We start from the raw sequence: 22,026 nt of genomic DNA, 5'->3' as shown, positions 1-22,026 counted from the left end.
CAAAGAGCATGAACAGCTTCTGATCTATATGAGTGAATTTACCAGACAAAATCAGTTGAAGTAGGTGCTTAGTATACTCTGTTTCTGTAGCAGGCCCTTTGATAGTCAAGACAAAATACCTACATCTTGTATCCCCAGGTGAGCTCCAATGCCTTTCTTTAAAAAAAGGGAAGATGGGGCATGGAAGAGACAAGAAAGCAATGGCAATCTAATAGGGTTATCAGAAAAACTCAGGGTACAGACCACATTGACCAACAGGAGGTTAACAGGCATTAAATTATTTAATTGATGAAACATGTAAAGAAGTTTTTGTTTAAAGGATTGAATGAGGGGCGCCTGGGTGGCTCATTCGGTTGAGCGTCCGACTTCAGCTCAGGTCATGATCTCGCGGTCCGTGAGTTCAAGCCCCGTGTTGGGCTCTGTGCTTACAGCTCAGAGCCTGGAGCCTGTTTCGGATTCTGTGTCTCCCTCTCTCTCTGACCTTCCCCCATTCATGCTCTGTCTGTCTCTGTCTCAAAATAAATGTTTAAAAAATTTTTTTTCAAATAATAAAAACAAAGGATTGAATGAAAGGCTGTCTGTATAAAATCACACAGATCTTAACTGTTTTCCTTTTTCTCCAACAAAGATATAAAGGATGTATCTAACATACCCGGTATATAGTGAGAGCCTAGCTAGTGGTAGGTATAGAATCTAGGTAGATTCTCTATCTATAGAATAAATATTCTTTTTTTTTTTTTTTAATTTTTTTTCAACGTTTTTTATTTATTTTTGGGACAGAGAGAGACAGAGCATGAACGGGGGAGGGGCAGAGAGAGAGGGAGACACAGAATCGGAAACAGGCTCCAGGCTCCGAGCCATCAGCCCAGAGCCTGACGCGGGGCTCGAACTCACGGACCGCGAGATCGTGACCTGGCTGAAGTCGGACGCTTAACCGACTGCGCCACCCAGGCGCCCCTAGAATAAATATTCTATAATATTTATTATCATCAGCATGTTACTAATTATTTATTACTAATAGCACAACAACATGGCTTGTTAGAATAGTCCCTTTATTCTCACACAGCATTCTTTTTTTTAGTAGTAAAATACAAAATAAAACTTATTTCTTGACATAAGCTCCCCAGAATTGCAGTGAAGTACTCTTTGTTTCTTTGCATTAAGTTCCAGATTTGTATATTATACTTTTATTGTCTTTTATTAATATTTAATGAATTCAACTTTTTTTTTAATGTTTATTTTTGAGAGAGGCAGAGAGAGTGTGAGCAGGGGAGGGGCAGAGAGAGAGGGAGACACAGAATCTGAAGCAGGCTTCAGGCCCTGAGCTGTAAGCAGAGCCTGATGCGGGTTCAGACTCACAAACCATGAGATCATGACCTGAGCCGAAGTCGGACTCCTAACCAACTGAGCCACCCAGTTGCTCCAGTCAAATGATTTTTGAAAAGGGTGCCAATACCGTGGAGAAAGATAGTCTTTTCAACAAATGGTGTTGGAACAGCTGGATATCCACATGCAAAAGAAGGAAGTTGGAGCTTTGCTTAATGCCATATATAAAAATTAACACAAAATCTATGAAAGACTTAAATGTAAGAGCTAAAACTATGAAGCTCTTAAAAGAATACAGGGGGGAAACATCATGACATTGGATTTGCACTGATTTCTTAGGACACCAAGGGGATTTTTTCAGTCCCCAGCCCCACCACCTCCAAGACATGTCCAGTTCCCAGGGATACCTGCTGCAATCTGCACACCCAAGACAGAAAGGGCCATGGAGCTGGAGCTGCCAGACCTATTAAAAGTTGACGACTTTAAGGAAGTCAAAGGGTGAACACTGCATAGCCACAAAACAGACTGAAGAAGGTGTGGGGTAATACCCCCATGATTCTGAATCTCAACACCCTCCCAGCTGGTACCAGTATTGGACTATACTTTGAACAGTGAGGATGTTGGATACCTAAGACAAAAGCAACAACGCTAATAAAGGAAAACAACCATTAACCTGTGGAAGCTACCCCAACCAAATGATTAGTGAAGCCAGACTCCCTGAACATTGGGTATTTCCAGCAGAAACACACATAGCCCAGAGCAGCAATACACTGATGATGGCCCCACAGACAATGGGAGGAAAGCCACTGGCCTGGTTCAGTATTACCAGAGAGAATGTGGCATTTTCAAGAAAGGAGTTGATGCTGAGATCCGAGACAAGACTATATTAGTCTTCTGGTGCCAGACCCAGACAGTGTGTGTTTGGGTTCAGGCTGGATGGGTTTCCATTTGAATATCATGGACATCAGTGGAGGTATTCATCACCACCATCACCCTTTAAGAACCTGAGGAAGAAATGCCTTGGAAGAGACGTGCCCTCTGTTAATCCCATTGACATTTCTTCCAAAAAAGATCCTGAGTCCGCAAGAGATGCTCAAGGTAGTAACTTACCATTTTGTAGTTAAATTCATAAAACTCAAACAGTCACAGCTAAAGTTCCCAGAGTTTATCTGAGCACCCCTTCCGTTTTCCAGATATCTACGCCCAGGTCACTTGGAGAGCCAGTGGATAACCAAGAGTCACCTCCAGCCTTCTACCTCCATGTGGTTTTTCCAGAGCAGTGATAACTCAGTCATCTTTCCCAAGCTTATTTTTGCCCAACTACCCTAAAAGCAGCATCTGTGTTTCTGTGCATTTTATAGTGAACCCAAGCTCTTTTTGTTGAGTCTTGTAAATGCTACAACATTTGCAAAACTGAGGACACTCCAAGAGGCATCCCTGACCAAAGCTGGAGTTTGCTTCCTAATTAGTGAGACTTGGCTAATGAGAGTCAGATAAGATAACCAGAGTGTTCTCAAGATGGATGGGTTTTGGAAGGGGAAAATAAAATGCTAAGCTCACATGCATACATACTACCAATTGGCTCAGGAAGATATTCAGCATCTCTATCAAGCAGGTGAGAGGAGACTAGGGACAGATGAATCTTGCTTTAACATGACTCTTGCCATAAGTATCTTCTCTCAGCTAAAAACTACCATGGAGGCTTATTCCAGGATGGCTAATCAAGATTTGTTAAGCCGTGTTGGCCATGAATTAAAAGTGGTCTGAAGACCCATCTTCCACTATACCCTGAACCGCCTTGCTTTTTTTACTGAGAGGCTCTGCTATTCCATGAAATGTGCCAACATAGATGTCTCCACCCTGATCAGGATCATGGTCACTGGAGAGATCGATCTTTTATAGATAAAACAGATGTTCAGTCAGGTGTATCAGAAGATTGTAGGCACAGTGATTGCAAGTAACACGGGTGGAGATTAGCAGAGGCTTCCTTTGGCCATGGTGGGTCAGTAGGAGGTACTTTTTTAAATGAATGAAGCCATTCAAAGCTTATCCTTCAACTCAGTGACTGACCTGCTTGCAGCAATATCAATTATCACTTAATCAAAAGAGCTTTTTACTAAGGGCTGTGTCAGAGTAATGTGCTTGGTTTGCATATGTAGTTATTGCCTTAATTCCAGTGTTATTTTTTTCTCGTATACAATCCATTTAAAGCCATATCACGATGTTGCAATAATGCAGTGTTTGTAAAGCATAATTCTCACTGCTTTTACTCTAATCAGGATACCAAATGGAATGTGAATCAAAATATCGAACGGGGGGAGGGTGATTACTTTTATGACATTAGATTTGGCAATCATTTCTTGGCTATGACACCAAAGGCACAGGTAACAAAAGAAGAAAAGACAAGTTAGATTTCATGAAAAAAACTTTTTAATTGTGCATTACAAGACACTGTCAACAGAGTAGACAGACAACCCATAGAATAGGAGAAAATATTGTAAATCATGTATCTGATAAGTGATTAATAACCAGAATATATAGAGAATTCCTAAAAACACAAGTACAAAACAACCCTATTCAAAAATGGGCAAAGGACTTAAGTAGACATTTCTCCAAATATCTATGAATGGCCAGTAAGTGCATGAAAAGATACACGTCATCATTAAACATTAGGGAAAAGCAAATCAAAACCACAATGAGATACTACCTCATACCCATTTGGATGGATATCAAAAACCAGAAAGCACATTTTGGCAAGACGTAGGGTAATTAAAACCTTGCACAATCTTGGTGGGAACTTAAAATGGGACAGCCACTAGTGGAAAGCGGCATAACAGTTAATAAAAAACTTAAAAATAGAACTACTATGTGATCCAGCAATTCCACTTTTAAGTCCCCTCCCCCCCCCAAAAAAAATTAAAAGGATTTTGAAGAGATATTTGTACACCCACGTTCATAGCAACATTATTCACAATAACTGAAACATTGAATCACCTCAAATGGATCCATCAACAGATGAATGAATGGGTAAGCATGTTTTGGCATATACATAAAATTGAGTATTACTCAGCCTTCGGAAGGAAATTCTGCAACATGCTACAACCTTGAGGTCATTATGCTAAGTGAAATAATCCAGTCACAAAAGGCAAATACTATGTGCTTTCACCTTTATGAGGTACTTAAAGTAGTCAGAATCATTAAGACAAAGTAGAATGGTTGTTGCCAGGGGCTGGGGAAAGGAGAATGAGGAGTTATATTTAATAGAATAACTTTCAGTTTTACAAGATGAAGAGTTATGGATGTGGATGGTAGTGATGGTTGCACAACATTATGAATGCATTTAATACTACTGATCTGTACACCTAACCGCTAATATGGTAAATTTTATGTGTATTTTTCACTAATTTAAAAAAAAATGAGGAAAAAGTAAAAATTATTCCTTAAAAAGATACATTTTTTAAAATAATTTTATTCCTATTTAAAGTCAAATCTGGCTGCCAAAATGATACCAAAATATAAAACAAAGGCTGTTTGTTTTAATACACACAACATGTTTTCTCTGCTTTGTTGTTATGTATATATTATGTAATTTCAGTTCTTTGCTATTTGAAGTGAAGTTATAACTGATTTTTATTGAATAATGGCCCTTTGGCATTTTATAATGTATTTAATGTAGTAGTGTATTAGTTTTCTATTGCAGCATAGCATATTACTGTAAACTTAGATGCTTAAAAGTAGCATCCACTTGCCAACTCATAGTTCTGTTGAAGCTAGTTGGGTTCAGCTGAGTTCTTTGTTTAGGGTTTCACAAAGCCAAACTCAAAGGTGTTGGCCAGCCTAGGCCCTTATCTGGAGACTCAGGGAAGAATTTGCTTCCAAGCTCATTCAGTTGCTAGTGTAATTTAGTTCCTTGCAGCTAGCTTTAAGTTTGAGGTCTACGTTTCCTTGCTGACTTCTCAGCCACGGGCTGCTTACTCTCTGCTCCTTAGAGCCTGCCTGCAATCCTCCCATGGCCTCTCCATCTTCAAAGCCAACACTGGTGTGTCATGTCCTTCTCACCCGTTGTTTTCTGACTTGCCCTTCTCCCAACCAAAGAAAACTTTCAGCTTTAAAAGAGCTCTCATGAATGTGTCAAACCCTGCTGGATTATCTGTATCTTATGATGGACTGAATTGGGACTTTAATTACGTCTCCAAAACCCCCTCACAGCTTTACTTAGGTTAGAGTTTGATTAAATTATCAGGGGATTGGAATGTGGGGAGACCATCTTTAGTATTCTGTCTGTCACATGTAGTAGTCTGAAGGTTTTGGGTTCTGGTGGACTGTTTAGTAATCCTGAACTTGGACTCTAAGGTTCCTGAGACCAGAAACAGTCTTATTCATCTGTGTAGCCCAGTGTGTGGCAGTGTCTTGTATACAAGCAGGAATTCAGAACATGTTAAATTAAATGAAATCACATTGAGATAATTTTACCTCTTTTTTTATCTTTATTGTTATCAAAAGTTCCTTATGAATTAAAACTGAGCTGGTGAATGCATGTATGAGTCTATAAAAACTCTAAACAATTACTGTAGGGGTAACATACAGTATCCCCACTTAATTTTTTTTTTAAGTTAAATCTTAGGTCTAGTGATTAGAAATAGGACATAGGTTTTCTGACATGCTAGGTTCCTAACTTTTAGTAATCAATTACATATATATAGTGCTTTAGGTTTTACAGAGCCCCTTTTTTACTCTGCTGTTTAATTGAACCTATTCAGGAGCCTTGAAAATTAGTACAAATCATATGAACTTTTATACAGATGAGAATAAACCGAAAAAAAATTTGACCAGGATCACCTACTAATAAGCAAAGCTAGAAATTTAAAGTCAACCCTTCTACATAGGAAATACAGTTTGTACTTGCCATTTAATCATCTATTTTAAAATTTTTCAATAGACTGGGGTGCCTGGGTGGTTCAGTCAGCTAAGCTGACTTCGGCTCAGGTCATGATCTCACGGTTTGTGAGTTTAAGCCCTGCGTCGGGCTCTGTGCTGACAGCTCAGAGTGTGGAGCCTGGTTCGGATTCTGTTGTCTCCCTCTCTCTCTGCCCCTCCCCTGCTCATGCTCTGTCTCTCTCTGTCTCAAAAATAAGTAAAACATTAAAAAAAATTTTTTTTAATTTTTCAATAGAAAGTTTTGTACTCTTGATGCTTAAAATTGTAAGGGTTTAAGAGAAGGGGAGTAAGTCACAAATTCTTTTCCCATCTAGTGCCTTGGACCTCATTTAGTTTTGTGGATTTTCTAGTGTTCATCTATTGATTTTCTCCCACTTTTTGGCCTGTAAGCCCTTACTGCATTATGTAGCATAACTTTTTTAATTCTGCTTTTAGATATCAGTACAGACTGTTAGAAATCCTCTTGAACAAATTAAAGAGGAAAGTAAATAGAAACAGAAGACAGTACCGACATGCAGAAGGTCTCATAGGCAGGAAGCACTGACATATGCATCTGTGTGCACTTCTATGCCGTTTTCTTTTTTCTTTTTTCTATTTTTCTTTTGTTATTGCTAAATGACTCTGGTAATCCAGAGTCAAAACTCCCCAAAATACAGTGCTTCTTATATTTCAAGAACTTTGGATACAAAATGGGTACCAGGACACACTGGTACTGCAGATTCTCATTTTTTCTTCTTCTTCCTCTTCGAGAGAGAGAAAGACAGAAAGTGAGAGTGAGTGAGTAGGAGAGAATCTTAAGCAGGCTCTTTGCCCGGCATGGGGCCTGATGCGGGGTTCAGTCTCACCACAGTGAGATCATGACGTGAGCCGAAATCAAGAGTCAGATGCTCAACCAACTGAGCCACCCAGGAATCCCCAGATTCCCATTTCTGTTGGTTTTACATAAGGCTTTTTTGGGTGGAAGAATGAAATAGTGCCTTTTTTTTTTTTTTCCATATGCAAAGCATACTAATCTAGGTATTAAGAAGGACTTTTTCGCCTGTTTTATGTTTGGTACCAAACTAGCTTCCTGGTTTTAATGTGTATGAATGATAGATACCTATTGGGGATTGGGGTTGAGAGGTAGATTGGAAGGAGGTGGGAAGAAGTAAAGTGTTTAAAACCTATCTGGCTTCATTTCATAGGCACTTCAGCTGCTTTCCCAAACCAGAGCCTGGTATCACAAACTAGAGCTGGTTGTCCCAGCGGGTGTCCAGGTCATGTGATCTTCCAGTCATGCTGAATGAAATGCATATTGTAACTGCCCTCTTTTCTTTCTGCTTCTTTGCCTTACCCTAGACCAGGCAAATAGGATTCCATCATTAATAAACTGGTGGTGTGCCTCTTTATAGTGTTAAAAAGACTCAGTAGATATGTGGTTGTACTCGCAGTGTGCATTTAAAGCATTCTTAGTAAGTTTGGAAACTTTTCTAAGCATAGCTACTTAAAATCACTCAGGTGTGTGTGCATGTGTGTGTGTGTGTGTGTTTGTATGTTTTCCTCACCTTAGCTAAAATGTAATATGTTATAAAATTCTTAAGAAGTATATTTTATTTTAGTGTATGTAATTAGTTACTTTATAAGTTCCATTTAACTCAGTTAACATGGAAATTTTGGCCATTTGCTGACTTAAAGAAAATACCAAAATACCCACAGAAGGATTTTAGAGAATCTTCTATAAGTGTGATTCTGGGAGGAATCAATACTTTTTTACTTAAAACCAACTTTGATTTCCTCATTTCCAGTACTTTGTGCAGGTAGTTTCTCTGTGGTTTAGGATTATGAATTAAGCAACAAACATTTTGTTTCAGTGTGAAATTTAATACGAATCTTTCTTGTGTGTTCAGCGGCCATTGCAATCCTTTGGACAGACAGGAAAAAGGTCTAAGGTATAGTAAATATATTTTGTGCTGGCATGCCAAGGGCCTTCCTTCATGCTTGATGAATCCTTGTTTTCATACAGCGCTGCATTCAGTTTAGTTTTGTCATATTTTGTTTGGGGCAGAAAGCTTATTTTGTTTTATTTGGGGTTTTTGTCTTGCCTAGTCGCTTTTGTGCATTGCTTTTATATCTTTAATGGTTCTCTATCTATAGAGAAAATGGCTTTCTCACCATTCTTTGGTTTTTGAAATTGGAATTAGTCCCATTCTTGCTATTGCTGTAGTTTTCAAAACTATATTTGTTTTCCCTCTTAACAAAGGGTTTTAGTGGTATTTAATGATATATTTAACTTGCGCATTTCACCTACTTTTATACATGGCAGAAGCTATAAAGAAACTTTAACTCTAGGGGGCTTTTGGATGTGCCCTAGATTTGTGAAATGTAGTGTTAATTTTAAATACTTCTCTTTAGTCGAGCTCAAAGTTAAAGCTAGTTCGGAGCCTTGCAGTGTGTGAAGAATCTCCACCACCCCCTACAGCAGAGATATCACAGGAGAACCAGGTAAAAAAAAAGAAAAAAAGAAAAGAAAAAAGAAAAACAAAAACAAAAAATTGTTATTTAAAGGCATGGAAAATAACCTGCTTCCTGGAGAGTATATTTTCATAAGGTTAAATAAAAGTTGTATATGCATGTGTGTGCATTATGTATGTGTTTTCATTTGTTTGCTTTATTTTAAATGAGTGAAGCTAATTTCATAATACCACCAAAGATACAGATAAAAGTTGGGAAAACCTCATTGCTTCAATCTGAGGCTTGGTGCAGTGGTTTCTCTCTGGAGAAATTTAGGGATTATATAATTAACTGGGAAGATGACTTTAAGGGATTATAAATAATTATTGAAAAGTTATAAAATATTAAGTAGTACTTCTGAGCATAACTGTGATGAAATTTGCCCTTTTTATTTTGGCTTTTATAAATTTGTTAAACACTTACTGCTTGTGTGTGAAGAGGAGACTACCCAAGACTTTGGCTTGATATATTATTTTACTTATTAACCTGAATGCATGCTGAAGCCAGTTTTCTAGTTAGGTTGGCCATAATAGTTTCATACTTCTAATTTCTCTTCTGTCTGTGCCTGTAAAATATTAAACAACTGAGGTTCAAGCAAATGGTTCAGTTTGCCTTTTATATATTCTTTTTAATGCTATGACTTTACTTTTCTGATAATCTTAGCCATGCATTGATCTTTGTCTCATGTTACCTTTGGGCATTTATCCCTAAATAATTTAGGACACTTTACCAATGTTTTTATCAGTGTGATAACTTTGCCTGTTGGTGATTTGTTCTACTTCTTAAGAGTTTGAGCAGCCTGATATCCCGTTCTGTATCAATAATAATTTTCAAAGAATTGAAGCAACTGTTTGGTTATTTAAGAAACTGTGACTAAAACAAGGAAAGGGGGGGGGGAAAGGCCATGATAGGTTTTACAACCTTTTTTTTTTTTTAAATAAATGCCAGTTGTACGTTAATTCAAAAGAAAAAAAAAGATTGTTATACTTTGCCTTGATTTAGAAGCTGATGCCCTCAAAAACCTATTATAGATGTGAAAGATAGTTGTCACATATTTAGAACATGTTGGGTTTTTTAAAACCACTTCACTTCTTTGTTTCCAAAATACAAGAAAAGGAAGGTTTTGAAAATAAATTCTTTATTGTCAATGAAGAATGTGTAAAAATTAGTTTCCTTTGAAATTTGTTCAAGTGTCAGGAACATAGTGTTCAAATTGTATGATTTTTATTCAATATTTAACTACATAGATAAAAGATAGCTCTATGTATTTATTCTATAAAATAGATATGCTTTAGTAATAATGAACTTTCTAGCAAGAAGCAGAAACACAATCAAATGTTTTCTTAAGAACTATTGCCTAGACAACATGTTTTAAATGTTAACCTTTGGCTTTTACATGGTTGTTAATAAGGCTAGAGAGTTATGGTATACTTTGGAAGAAATCAATGAAATTGTTTTTGAAATAGCAATTTTAAAAGTTATTTTGTACAAGTAAGAGTGAAGAATACACCTGTACAAGGTGGAGCGGTGGATATTGTAATTTTCTTGAAAATTCATTTTTTCATTCTGTTGGCCAAAATGTTACACCATCTTAGCCTCCTGGAATTAGTCCAAGGATATTGAGGAAATGAAAAGGGTCATTCATAATTAGACTGTTAATACAGAAAAAGTGCATACTTGATGAGAAAAAGGATAAGGTGATCTTTGTACGTTTTAACCTGATCTGAAAAATAGTGGAGGGAAAATTCTCATAGTGCTACATAAATATATCTAGTGAAAATTCATGTGAAAAAATTAATATCAAGAGTGTACATTATATATTAATGTATACATTTTTGATCACAATTTTTCTGTTTATATAAAGTTCAAAACTAAGTTATAGCATATGAATGATGAATAAAGTATTTATGCCAGAGTTCAGTATTCCACTTACTAGATTCTTTCTCAGTTTCTCTTGGATACAATAAATTCTTTATTTTCAGGTAATGACCCATTATTGTTCTCTCAGAGCAAAAGATATTCCTTTTAGTAGAAAGTCATCTTTTTCCAAGCCTTGACTTAACAATTGCACCTGAACGAGAATTAGAAAATAAACTATTTCCCATGAAATGTGCTGGTATCTAATTCTTGGTAGTAGAGATACTTTCCAACTAATAATGCCTGCTTCAGAATGTGATTTTTGAGGAATTAATCTGGAATAAAACTCATTAGTCAAAAGGTTGAGAGGCAATTAAAAAAGAGATGTCACTTGTGTCTGATGAGAGCTTATGAGAGGGAAGTGACCTCAATAACAGATGTCAATGACAGAATGAAGAGTAAAGGCATTACAGCTTCCTGTGGAGATGTTGCTATCCTTCCAATTATTTATAGTCAGAAGAATTCATTTAAAAGGACTACTGGGTTTTTTAATATGTCTCGTTGATTTGCTACTAAAAACAAGGCCTTGGTACCAACTGAAAGCAAGGCCTTGGTGTATGAAGCCTACCGTATTTTTAAATACAGTTCATCGTGACAAAATAGTTTAATATCTGTAATTAAAATGTAGGGCTTTGGGAAGGGAATTTAGAAATGAAATCTGATACTCAGTGGAAGCTGCTTTTAGTGAAGGCCTAAATGTGAAATCTTCCAACTGGATTCTATAGGTTATTCTTGAGTTAGGAGTAAAATCTATAAGTCAGGAAAACTGTAATATTCTACTTCTGAAACATAGCTCTGGGATTCATTTTTAAATATCTGTTTTACATTTAGGAATAGAATAAGGAAAGTGGATAAGAAAATGAGTCATAGTGAGAGGAATGACTTTTACCAATTGATGAATGTATGAAGTTGATTAATATATGAAGTTTGGTAAGCAAGACAAAGGAGGGCATAAAGCAGATGTTCATCATTCTACTAAAAATTGCTAGTCCAGAGCTTGTGCCCTATATTCTAAGCCCAAATTTGAATGAGGTGAAATAGGAAGCAGAAGAACAAAGATAAAAATAACAGTCAGCAACCCTATAGGAAAAAGTACATATATATATTTGACCAGAAATTCTGTCAAATATTCTTTCCAAAAAAAATTACATGGGTAAAAAAAGGTTAATAAAATTCTTGTGACTGCAAGTTCAACTCCTGAAATTTATATCCTTTTTGATGTTGAGTTATTACACCTATTTCCATGGCAACCATCACCCAGAAAAGTGAAGTAATTGATCAGTGTTTTTCATCAATAAATAATAGTATCATTTAGTCTACAAAAAGGTCCTACCTCTGTCTTTAGTAGAAATGGTCTGGAAATTATTCTACCTTTATGACTTGGCTTGAATAAACAGAGATTTGTGACTTTTTTTTTTTTTTTTGCCTTTTTAGGCTATGTGAATTAATTTCCAGTAATTTCTTTGGGCTCTGAAATTACATTTAATGTTATTATTTTTGAAATGGAATGTAGAATTCCTTTTTCTATTTTATAGAATATGATTACTTCACAGGGCTAAATATTACATATCCAGAAGGAAAACAATCTTGTTTGAAACCTTTCTAAAACATGGTGATGATTGAAAGAGGAACAGTAATATGTCATTCATAAATAGAAAATAATCAGATGTGTGGATTTGGTTTTGGAAAATCTGTACTTACATTTTTATATGGCAAGAGAATGGAAGAGTGTGAGATTATAAAGGATACTCAAAAAACTATTTTTTTGTTAAGTGTTGGCTTGATGCTCACTTGTTCTTATTGTCATGATTGATGATCATTATTCTTTTGTTTGGCAGTGGCATCTCCAGTACAAAAATAGGCTAAGAAGACCTTGCTTCTGACCCTCCAAGGGTTTTACAAGTAGATATATTCAGAGTAACATAGAAAATATCTTATGTTCTGTAAAGTAATTTTGAGGACATGTTTAAATTGATACATTCAACTCAAAACATCAATTTTAACATTTTCTATCAAGACTTTGATATAAGTGGTAAAATATTAAGTTGTATTCCAGTATGAAGAATCTAATTAGTTAACATAAAAATCTTTATCCTTTTTCTCCTCCATACAGTTTTGTGTTACTCAAAAAATTTAAATGTGTGGTATTAGCTGAATTGCTTTATATTTTCATTTATAACTGATTTTGCCTTCCAACAGGAGAAAATTCAGATCCAGTTAACGCAATCATTTGAAAAAGAGGAGAAGCCCTCAAAAGATGAAGCAGAAAAAGAAAAAGCCAGTGATAAGTTACCCAGAAAAATGTTATCAAGAGGTTTGCAATTTATTTGTTTTCAAACAAAATTTTAATTTTACTGTCAATAATTCCATCCTTTATCCCTTGAAACTTTATGTATAATATATCTCTAGTAAAAATGATAACAGAACAGACTTAAGGGATGTTAAAATAATTTGCTCATCTGGGCAAAATGGCATAACACAAATCTGAACATCAGTAAGATGCTTCAGCCAAAGAAACTGCAACATATGCCAAAATCACTGAGGCAGATAACTATCTTGACCTCTTATTGGTCTCTCATAATGAAATACTGGAATCACTATGATTTGAATACTTGAGTCTGTTAAAAATAATATTACTCTTTAATTCTATATGATACAACAAGCTGATGCCAAAATATGCAGTATCCGGTAAGAATATTCTTGGAAACCCATAATGTTTATCTTTCATAACAAATTTCAAGGAACTTCATCATCTAGCATTACAAGTCAATGACAATACTTCTTTAATTTATAAAACCAGTTACATTGGCCAGTATTATGAACAGTGTAAGTATATTATATTTAAGGGGAAGAATGTAAACATGAATATCTGAAAAACTATTTTGAAAGCAAGCCTTTGGTGATAGACCTGATCAAATCTAAATACTTTTTCAGAACTAGAATTCCTACCTACTTCCAAACTGTTGCCTCTACTTATGTTCTTAACTGAACTAAACTGTCTTAATTTGCGCTAAATATGGATAATTATGTAATTCATTCAAATTTTTCACTTGAGGCATTTTTGATCATGAGAATTGTGGTGAGTATATAAAAGGATCTTTAAAGACTCTAGAGTAAATTAAACAGGCATGTGTGAGAGAAAAAAAATTAAGAATATGCATGTACATGCAGTTATATAAATCATTGTCATGCTCATTATTTGGGAGTAGAAACTTATGGTCATTTGATTTCATCGTAAATTCCCTTTTCCTTCCTTGTCAGTTTTTTCCCATGTGGGGCATCTCATTTTGTTTAAAATATGCATCATGTGTAAAAGGGAAAGGGATTTGTTTTCAGACAACTTTATACTGGGTTTTTGTGTTGTTGTTTTTTAGATTCCAGTCAAGAATACACTGATTCAACTGGCATAGATCTACATGAATTTTTAGTAAATACATTAAAAAACAATCCCAGGTAAAAATTAAATTTATAAGGTTTACATTGCTTGGAGTGCTATAATTTTGCTATGTTTGTTTTCATTACTGAGTTAGAATATTAGAATAAGATTGCAGTGTTTGAAGTACACCAGAAACATTTTAGTTTCCTAGGACTAAGATGTTGTTGGTCTACTGTATGCACATGTATAAATATTTTTTTTGCATTTTTCATGTCCCATGATATAAAAATAATTCATTCTTTTTGTAGGAAATTTTGGAAATACAGAATCACCAAGATATTTTGACTCTTAATTGAGGTAGAGAGGTAATCATGAATCGTGGAAAAGAAAAAAAAATCCCTTACAATAATACACTCACCCAAATAAGAACTTAGTGTATTCATTTTGAGTTTTTGAACTTGACTAAATGCAGAATTTTTGTTCACTCTTGTGTATTAACCTTCAACCTAAAGATTTTTAAGGTCCTTTTGTGGGTCACTGTGAAACCCTTTGTGTTGCCAGGGTACTAATGAATACACTCTAACTTTCTGGCAGGTCATTGACCCCTTTGTGGCCTTCTCCCCACAAAAAGCCTTATCTACAAAATATCTGTCTAACACTTTCATGGGGTAGAAGACTCCAAGGCTAAGAATCCCTCCTCTAGATACTAGCTTTACATGGTTGTAGTTCTTTAACGTCCATTAAAATGAAAGTAAAACACTTTCTCTGGGTATATGCATATGGAAGATAACAGGAATAACTCTCTCTAGTCTCTTTGAGGCTTATCTCGTGTCATGCTTCAAGATAATCTTTATTTTCATTTAGGATTTATTGTATTCAATATCATTTTGGTTTTCTGTTGTATATTTAACATAAACCCCAAAAAGAGAACCACCAAAATGAAAAGTGGTCTCCTTGTAAATGGGGTTGAAGGAGTATAGTATGGAGTGAGGAAGAAAATAAGACAAGTCTGCATGACTTTTTTTTTTTTCTTCAGTTTAGGTTTATTCCTCACTGGTCACAACAGAATGATTAATCCATTAGTTCATTGAACAGGCATTTACTGAACATCTGTCATATTCCAAGCTTTGTGCTAAAAACACTGTAAATAGAAAGATGGAGATATAATCCCTACCCTAAAGTATTCACCATGTCTGAGCTAGGAAAAAACATAGGATATATAATTAAAATTAAATTTTGATGTTGTAAAAGAAGTTTTTGGATGTGCTATAAAAACACAGGGAGGGGGCCCCAACCTCTTTTTGAAAGGATATCGGAAGACTTCACTGAAAAAATAAGCCTGGGCTGAGCCATGAATTCATAGTGTTTTAAGTGGAAGCCAGCTGGCCATATAGAGAAGCATGAGAAAGGCATTCTAGGATAGATATAAGTGCACTGACAAGGCACAGTAGTGTGAGAGAGGAAGTGGTATATCCAAGGAAAGTCTAGCAGGGAGGCATGTGGTAAGTGATTCCAGAAAGTGATTGGGAAGATGTTGGTGAGGTATGAAGACAGACCATATCCAGTTGTTCTCGAACTAGGATTATACCAACACTGTGGGGTGGTGAGCCCATTGAGTGTGCAGTGCTGCTGGGATGCCAGGGATCCTAAAGAGATCTTTAAGACAGTAATGAACAGTGAAAAATAGTGAGTAGTGCATCATTTAAGAAGTACTGAGTATGGCATGCTAAGTTGAGGAGTAACTAAAGAATTTTGAATAGGGTAATGCCATAATAGGTATAGGTATTTTAGAAAGATTACTTTGGCAGTGAGGGGCCAACAAAGAATGTGGATAGGACACCATAGAGAGGAATACAGAGGAAAGGACATGTTTGAAAGATACTTAGGAAGCATCAAGGCAGGACATAGTGATGATTTGGATATAGAATGGTTATGATGTAGAATAGCTACTAGGTTTCTGGCTAGCCCCATTAACTGAGTCCCATTAACAGTCCCATTAACTGAGAAAGTGGGTAAGGGGCAAGCCTGAGTGGGATAGGGCATGTTCTGTTTTAAGTATAGTTTGAGGTGCCAGATGAAAAAGCAGGAGATGTGATCTCTCAGCAGTTAAAATGCTCTGTTTTTCAAGTATATGAAACTTGAGTAATAGGTTTGGGAGTCACTAGTAGAGATGAAGCTTGAGAAGGATTAAAATGACAAGGACAAAATTCTGTGGGAAGACAAGATAGAAAAGGTAGATGAGAAAGGAAGAGACCAAGTCCTAAAAACGGAAGAATCATGAGAACATTTATCTTAGAAGTTTGACAGGGAGTTGAATGGGGGGAGCTGTTTCATGGAAGATAAAATAACACAGGGACATGAAAATAGAAGTACCAAAACCAGTCCATTAGATTAAGAAATTAGGAAATTCTTGGCTATTTTAATAAATTGTTTCATTTGGGGTGGGATGGTGGAAGCCAGAACTCATTGGGTTGGGGAATGAGGAGGAAGGTAGAAAACACATAGCTAATTTCTATAAAACAAGATAGGGTGCTAGACAGGCAGATTTTTTCTTTCCTCTGAACCCGTAGGAGAGACCTCAGTAAGAATGACAATAAGGAATCTATTTTTATACATCCTCAAATATTTTTCTGTTATACAGTTCTCTGCTTTCTTCTACAAATGTAAAAGTTTTAAATATATCTGCACATGTATTTTTATGTACCATTTAATGGTTTTTAGTATATTCACAGATACGTAGAGCCACCACTACAGGCAATTTTACAACTTTTTCATCACCCCAAAAAGAAACTGCATATTTTTAGCTATCACCTTTCTGTTCTCTGAGCTCTAATCTACTTTATATCTCTACAGATTTTCCTGTTTTGGACATCTCCTATGAATGAAATCATGTATATGTCTTTTGTGGACTGGCTTCATTCACTTAGCATAATATTTTCAAGTTTCATTCGTGTTGTAGCATGTATCACTACTTCTATTTTTTTTCCTATGTATGCATTTGTATTTGAATAAACATAAGTAAATAATTCATGTAATGGCCAACATATAAGTAATTACTAATGTTGATATGGTTTAGAAAGTTGTAGCTAATGTTAAATTTTGTGAGAAGATTTTTGTTAGGAATAACTAATGACTTAGTGTTCTCTCAGTGAAACACACAATAAGTTGCCAGATCTACATGGTACAAAAGTAGTATAAGTATGGCAAGTTTCCACTAAAACTGTCAAGATTGGATATTGTTCAGAGAAATCTTCTAGATTTTAAACAGATTTATTTTTAGTGTTAGAAAAATTTAGTCAACCTTTCATTTCAAGATTTTTCTTGGGGCGCCTGGGTGGCTCAGTCGGTTAAGCGTCCGACTTCAGCTCAGGTCATGATCTCACAGTCCGTGAGTTCAAGCCCCGCATGGGGCTCTGTGCTGACCGCTCAGAGCCTGGAGCCTGCTTTGGATTCTGTGTCTCCCTCTCTCTCTCTGCCCCTCCCCTGCTCATGCTCTGTCTCTATCTCAAAAATAAATTAAAAAAAAAAAAAAAGAAAAGGATTTTTCTTATGATCATTAAATCTTTATCTTATTCTCAGCCAAATAAATAAACTTAACTCCAGATGTTAAGTAATAATTTATCTGGAATTCCTATTTGCAAGAAATATTTGCAGAGGCTATACTTACTAGTCATTATCTGTTACAGATATTTGACCAGGCTCATATGGAATATTGGGAAGGAGGGGTGGTCAAATGGAAGCATTATTGTTTTCTGCTTTTTTATTTGCCACTGGTCTGCTAGCTGCATACAGTTTCTCTAAAGTTATTTCTGGTATAATGACTGGAAACACTAAAAGATTGTTGCCTCTTCATTTTAGATAGTAGCTGATTGATCAGTGTGATTGAGATCCCTGTTCTTATTATTTTTTAAATAATAGCATACATTGGTTCCCTTTAAAAGATTATACAATAATTTCAGTAAGTATGCCCACTTTTAGGTTCATGTGCTAAACCTTATGCCTTAAGAAATTTGTGGATTTGTTAGTTTGAGTGCTATATGCAGTGCTTCTATAAAGGATTATTATCTTTTAAGTTAATGATCATCACCAAATATCTAACCTTGATTACAGATTATAGGAAGCTTGGACTAAACTATAGTAGATAAAAGGCAGGAAGTGTAAATCTTGAGAATTTAAGGAAATGACCAGTCTTATTTTTCTAACAAGTTATATTTCTTAGTAACTGAAAATATAGTAAACCAGGGAGAAGCGTTTATTTTATTTTGTAAGTGGTCCAGATAATGATAAAAAGTCCTCTGCAATCCGTAGATCTGCATGTGAAAGGGGAAAAAAGACTGAATTTATATCAATGGCTCGTAAAAGTGTTAGATTTTTCTCTCATGGAGATAACAGATTTATTTTTAGTGGCAATACATTTGCTGAAACACATTTCACAGATCTTTTGCCTACTGTTCAAAAACAGAAAATAAATTTTTTTTTCCTATCTTTTCTGATATAAGTACTCCTACCTGGCTTTTTTTTTTTTTTTAATATTTTCCCCTGTTTCCATTTGCATGGTAAATGTTTTTCCACCCCTTCACTTTCAGTATGCATGTGTCTTTAGGTCTGAAATTAGACAGTAGATAGATGGATCCTGTTTTTAGTCCAGCCACCCACCCTGTGTGTATTTAGTCTACTTACATTAAAAGTAATTATTGATAGGGATATATTTAAAGGCTTTTTTTTCTGTTACTTGTTTTGTTGTGGTTGTTTTTGTAGTTCAGCGTTTCTTTCTTTTTCTCTTGCTCTCTTCCCTTGTGGTTTGATGACTTTCATTAGTGGAATGCTTGGATTCCTTTCTCTTTTTTGTGTGTGCATTTATTGTAGGTTTTTGATTTGCGGTTACTGTTATGCCTATATATAACATGCATATAGCAATGTATATGAAGTTGATGGTCACTTAAGTTTGAACACATTCTAAAAGCACTAAATTTTTACTACCCCCCCCATGTTTTTGTATATGATATCACATTTTACATCCTTCTATTTTGTGTATCCCTTGATTGATTTTTGTAGATATAATTGCTTTTACTACTTGTGTGTTTTAACCTCTGTACTGGCTTTAAAAGCAACTGATCTACTACCTTTATTACATGTTTGCATTTACCTATGAAACAGACCAACTTAAAAGTACTGTTTCATGGATGCTTAATAAATTGTCTGCCTCTGATTCCTTTTTTTTTAAACAATAAGTGTATAAAATATGTAAGGAAAGTTACTGAGAATTAGATCATCTCAAGACAAATTGCATTCAAAAGGTTAGATGAAAAGAGGGTCTTGGAGTTATGTAAATAAGTCCTTTTCAGGGAGAAGTAAAAATGTCCCAACCTCCCAAAAAACTTTCAGGGGAAAAAAATTAAAAGACTTTATGGGTAAAATAATTTGATTAATTGATTCCGTGCAGATACATTTGTTGAGCTCTTCTATATAGTCCAAATAACTATACAAAGATAATTGTAGCTTTTAAAGAAAAGTATGAAAGAAACAAGTTCTAAGAAATAGGAAGTTGTTCAAGGCAAAGGAAACATCATGTTCAAGTAACCTGAAACAGGAAGGAGCTTGGCAAGTACAAAGATAAGCCAAAATGATAAGAGTTTGTGATTGAGGAGTCTGAAGAGGTAAAGACCAAATCATGACTACCTTGTAGGCCCCATTATAGATGTTTGTTTCTTAAATCAGAGCAGTGGGAATCCTGTGATAAATATTTAACCAAGGCAATAACATGTGGTCACACATGTGTTTTTAAAAAGTCATTAGGGCTGTTCCAGGTAGAATAGATAAGGAGGAAATGAGGGAAGACACAAAGACACGATAGACTACTGCTACAGTAGTCAAGCCAGAGATCCTGCTTGCTTGGATCCAGGGTAGCAGCAGTGGAAATAAAAGAAAAGTAGATAGAAGGTAGGTAAAACTTGCAGTAGTAATTAACTGCATGGGAGAATTAGAAAATGGATTGTAGCAAGCCCGAATTCTTCTATAGTATGCTGGGTAAGAGATAGTGCCACTTAACTGAATTCAGGAATTTTAAAGGAGAACCAGGTTTGGGGGCAGAATTGAATATTGCTAGAATTTGTGTGAAAATGTAATCCCATTTTCACCTTTGGGTTTGCAGTCGCCAGGTAGGCATGTTTTTCTCTTGATTCTTCAACTAATGTAAAAAAAAATGTGTGGTCAGATATCACTTGGTTTTATGAGACTTCTTTGCAATGAAAGAGGAAGGGTCAAACTCAGGGCTGATGTATAGTTAGACTTTCAGACAGTTTAAGCAGAGGCACTACATTCTCTGCTCTGTTAGAGTCTAAGAGGGATCTACTATGTATTATTTGAGAGGGAAATATTAACCTTCGGCCTAGTTTTCTTGATCAGGGACAGAACTGAATGATCTGTGAAGCTACTTCTGGTTTTAAGGTTCTCTGGGTGTGTTTGTTTATTTCACAAGCACATGAAATTTCCAGTGAGCACAAGAATACTCTTTTGAGCCATGTTCTTGGTATGTGAGCAAGGAGGTCCTTTGGGTATTGATACCATTTATTGTTACAGCATATGTGCGTTAAATAGGACCCTAGTGGTCTAAAGGAGCACATGCAGGTACTCCCTAGAGGCCTTATTTATTTTTCAAGTTGAAGGCCTTGGGTTCATTTTTATTTTTATGGCAAAAGTTTCCAAAGTCTTAAAAATACATAATACAAGTTTACAGAATGATTTCAAAAGACTTCTTTTTCTGAGTCAGAATTAATAATGTAATTCATACTTCTCTGCTATAGTTCCATCTGTATACTAGCATTAGATTCCCTTAGGAGTATTCCTGTTGTTACTGGCACTGCATGTTCTTTAGAGTACTGTTTCTATGGAGCTCAACATAACAAAGTCATGAACTTAACTAAAATTGTCTGTTTTCTTGCTATTTCTCAGCTTTATTAAGGAAGTAAAAGATTAATATGCTCTTATTATGTATATATCTACAGAACAGACTCCCATATACATATACCTAGCAGATCAAAATACCTGTTTTAAGAATGGCCATGTGTTGATAATTGTTAAAATTGAATAAAGGCTACATTGAGATTCATTACACAGCTCTCTTAACATTTGTATGTGTCTGAATTTTTCCATAATAAAAAATTAAACTAAAAAAAGTCATCTTTAATTTTTTTTAAACATTACTTTTTTTAGAAATCATCTACATATTCTAGCATCATGCTTATGATATACAGTTTTTAGGAGAAAAATGAGCCATAATAATTCAGTGTTAAGTTTTATATATAAGAGTCTTCATATTTTGTTTCAGGGACAGAATGATGCTGTTGAAATTGGAACAAGAAATTTTAGATTTCATTGGTAATAATGAGTAAGTCCTGACATTTAACAAGAAAACAAATTGTCATCATAGTTCTCCTTGACTTACTGAATTAGTTTTTCTTCTACTTCTAGGTCTCCACGTAAAAAATTTCCCCCAATGACATCTTACCATAGGATGCTATTACACAGAGTAGCTGCTTACTTTGGATTAGACCACAATGTTGATCAGAGCGGGAAGTCTGTCATAGTAAACAAAACTAGCAATACAAGAATGTAAGTATCAACAAATGTAGGCATTTGTTAAGTATGTGTGTGATTATAGTTTATCTTTCTACAGCACTTTTCATCTGAGGTTTTCCATAGGTTTTAGCAGCTTTATGACAACCTTATGTAATAGGGCCAAAAATACCTTTAGCATACCAGATACAAAATGCACCAGTCTAGACTAAAATAAGGCAGATGAATGAGGACTGGTTTAAAAAGCAAAACCAAAAAAACTTCAGAAATCATAGTAACAGTGCTGTTTCAAAACTATTCACTTGGATTTTTTTTTAATTTATGTAATTTAGATAGCTGTGGCCAACCCTAGGCAAATTTGTTCTGTTTTGTTTTGTTTTGTTTTGTTTTGTTTTGTTTTGTTT

At 35.3% G+C, this 22,026-nt stretch overlaps 1 protein-coding gene across 14 annotated transcripts in view; it reads left to right on the top strand.

Annotated features, from left to right (window-relative positions):
• R3HDM1 (R3H domain containing 1) overlaps nucleotides 1–22,026 on the top strand; it is a 207,876-nt gene that overhangs the window by 82,694 nt on the left and 103,156 nt on the right. For 10 of the 14 annotated variants that reach the window (XM_047873290.1, XM_047873298.1, XM_047873296.1 and 7 more), the window contains 6 exons: nucleotides 8,151–8,192; nucleotides 8,656–8,745; nucleotides 12,871–12,985; nucleotides 14,046–14,124; nucleotides 21,375–21,434; nucleotides 21,518–21,658. In XM_047873290.1, coding sequence (XP_047729246.1) covers nucleotides 8,151–8,192; nucleotides 8,656–8,745; nucleotides 12,871–12,985; nucleotides 14,046–14,124; nucleotides 21,375–21,434; nucleotides 21,518–21,658 — 527 coding nt within the window. Of the gene's footprint in view, nucleotides 1–8,150; nucleotides 8,193–8,655; nucleotides 8,746–12,870; nucleotides 12,986–14,045; nucleotides 14,125–21,374; nucleotides 21,435–21,517; nucleotides 21,659–22,026 lie in introns of those variants that run through there. The other 4 variants (XM_047873299.1, XM_047873295.1, XM_047873292.1 and 1 more) reach the window with 3 other exon arrangements.

The sequence above is a fragment of the Prionailurus viverrinus genome, chromosome C1, assembly GCF_022837055.1.
Source record: "Prionailurus viverrinus isolate Anna chromosome C1, UM_Priviv_1.0, whole genome shotgun sequence".
Classification (NCBI taxonomy): domain Eukaryota; kingdom Metazoa; phylum Chordata; class Mammalia; order Carnivora; family Felidae; genus Prionailurus; species Prionailurus viverrinus.
The sequence above is the reverse complement of the archived record's forward strand: the minus strand, read 5'-3'. Positions and strand labels throughout refer to the sequence as shown.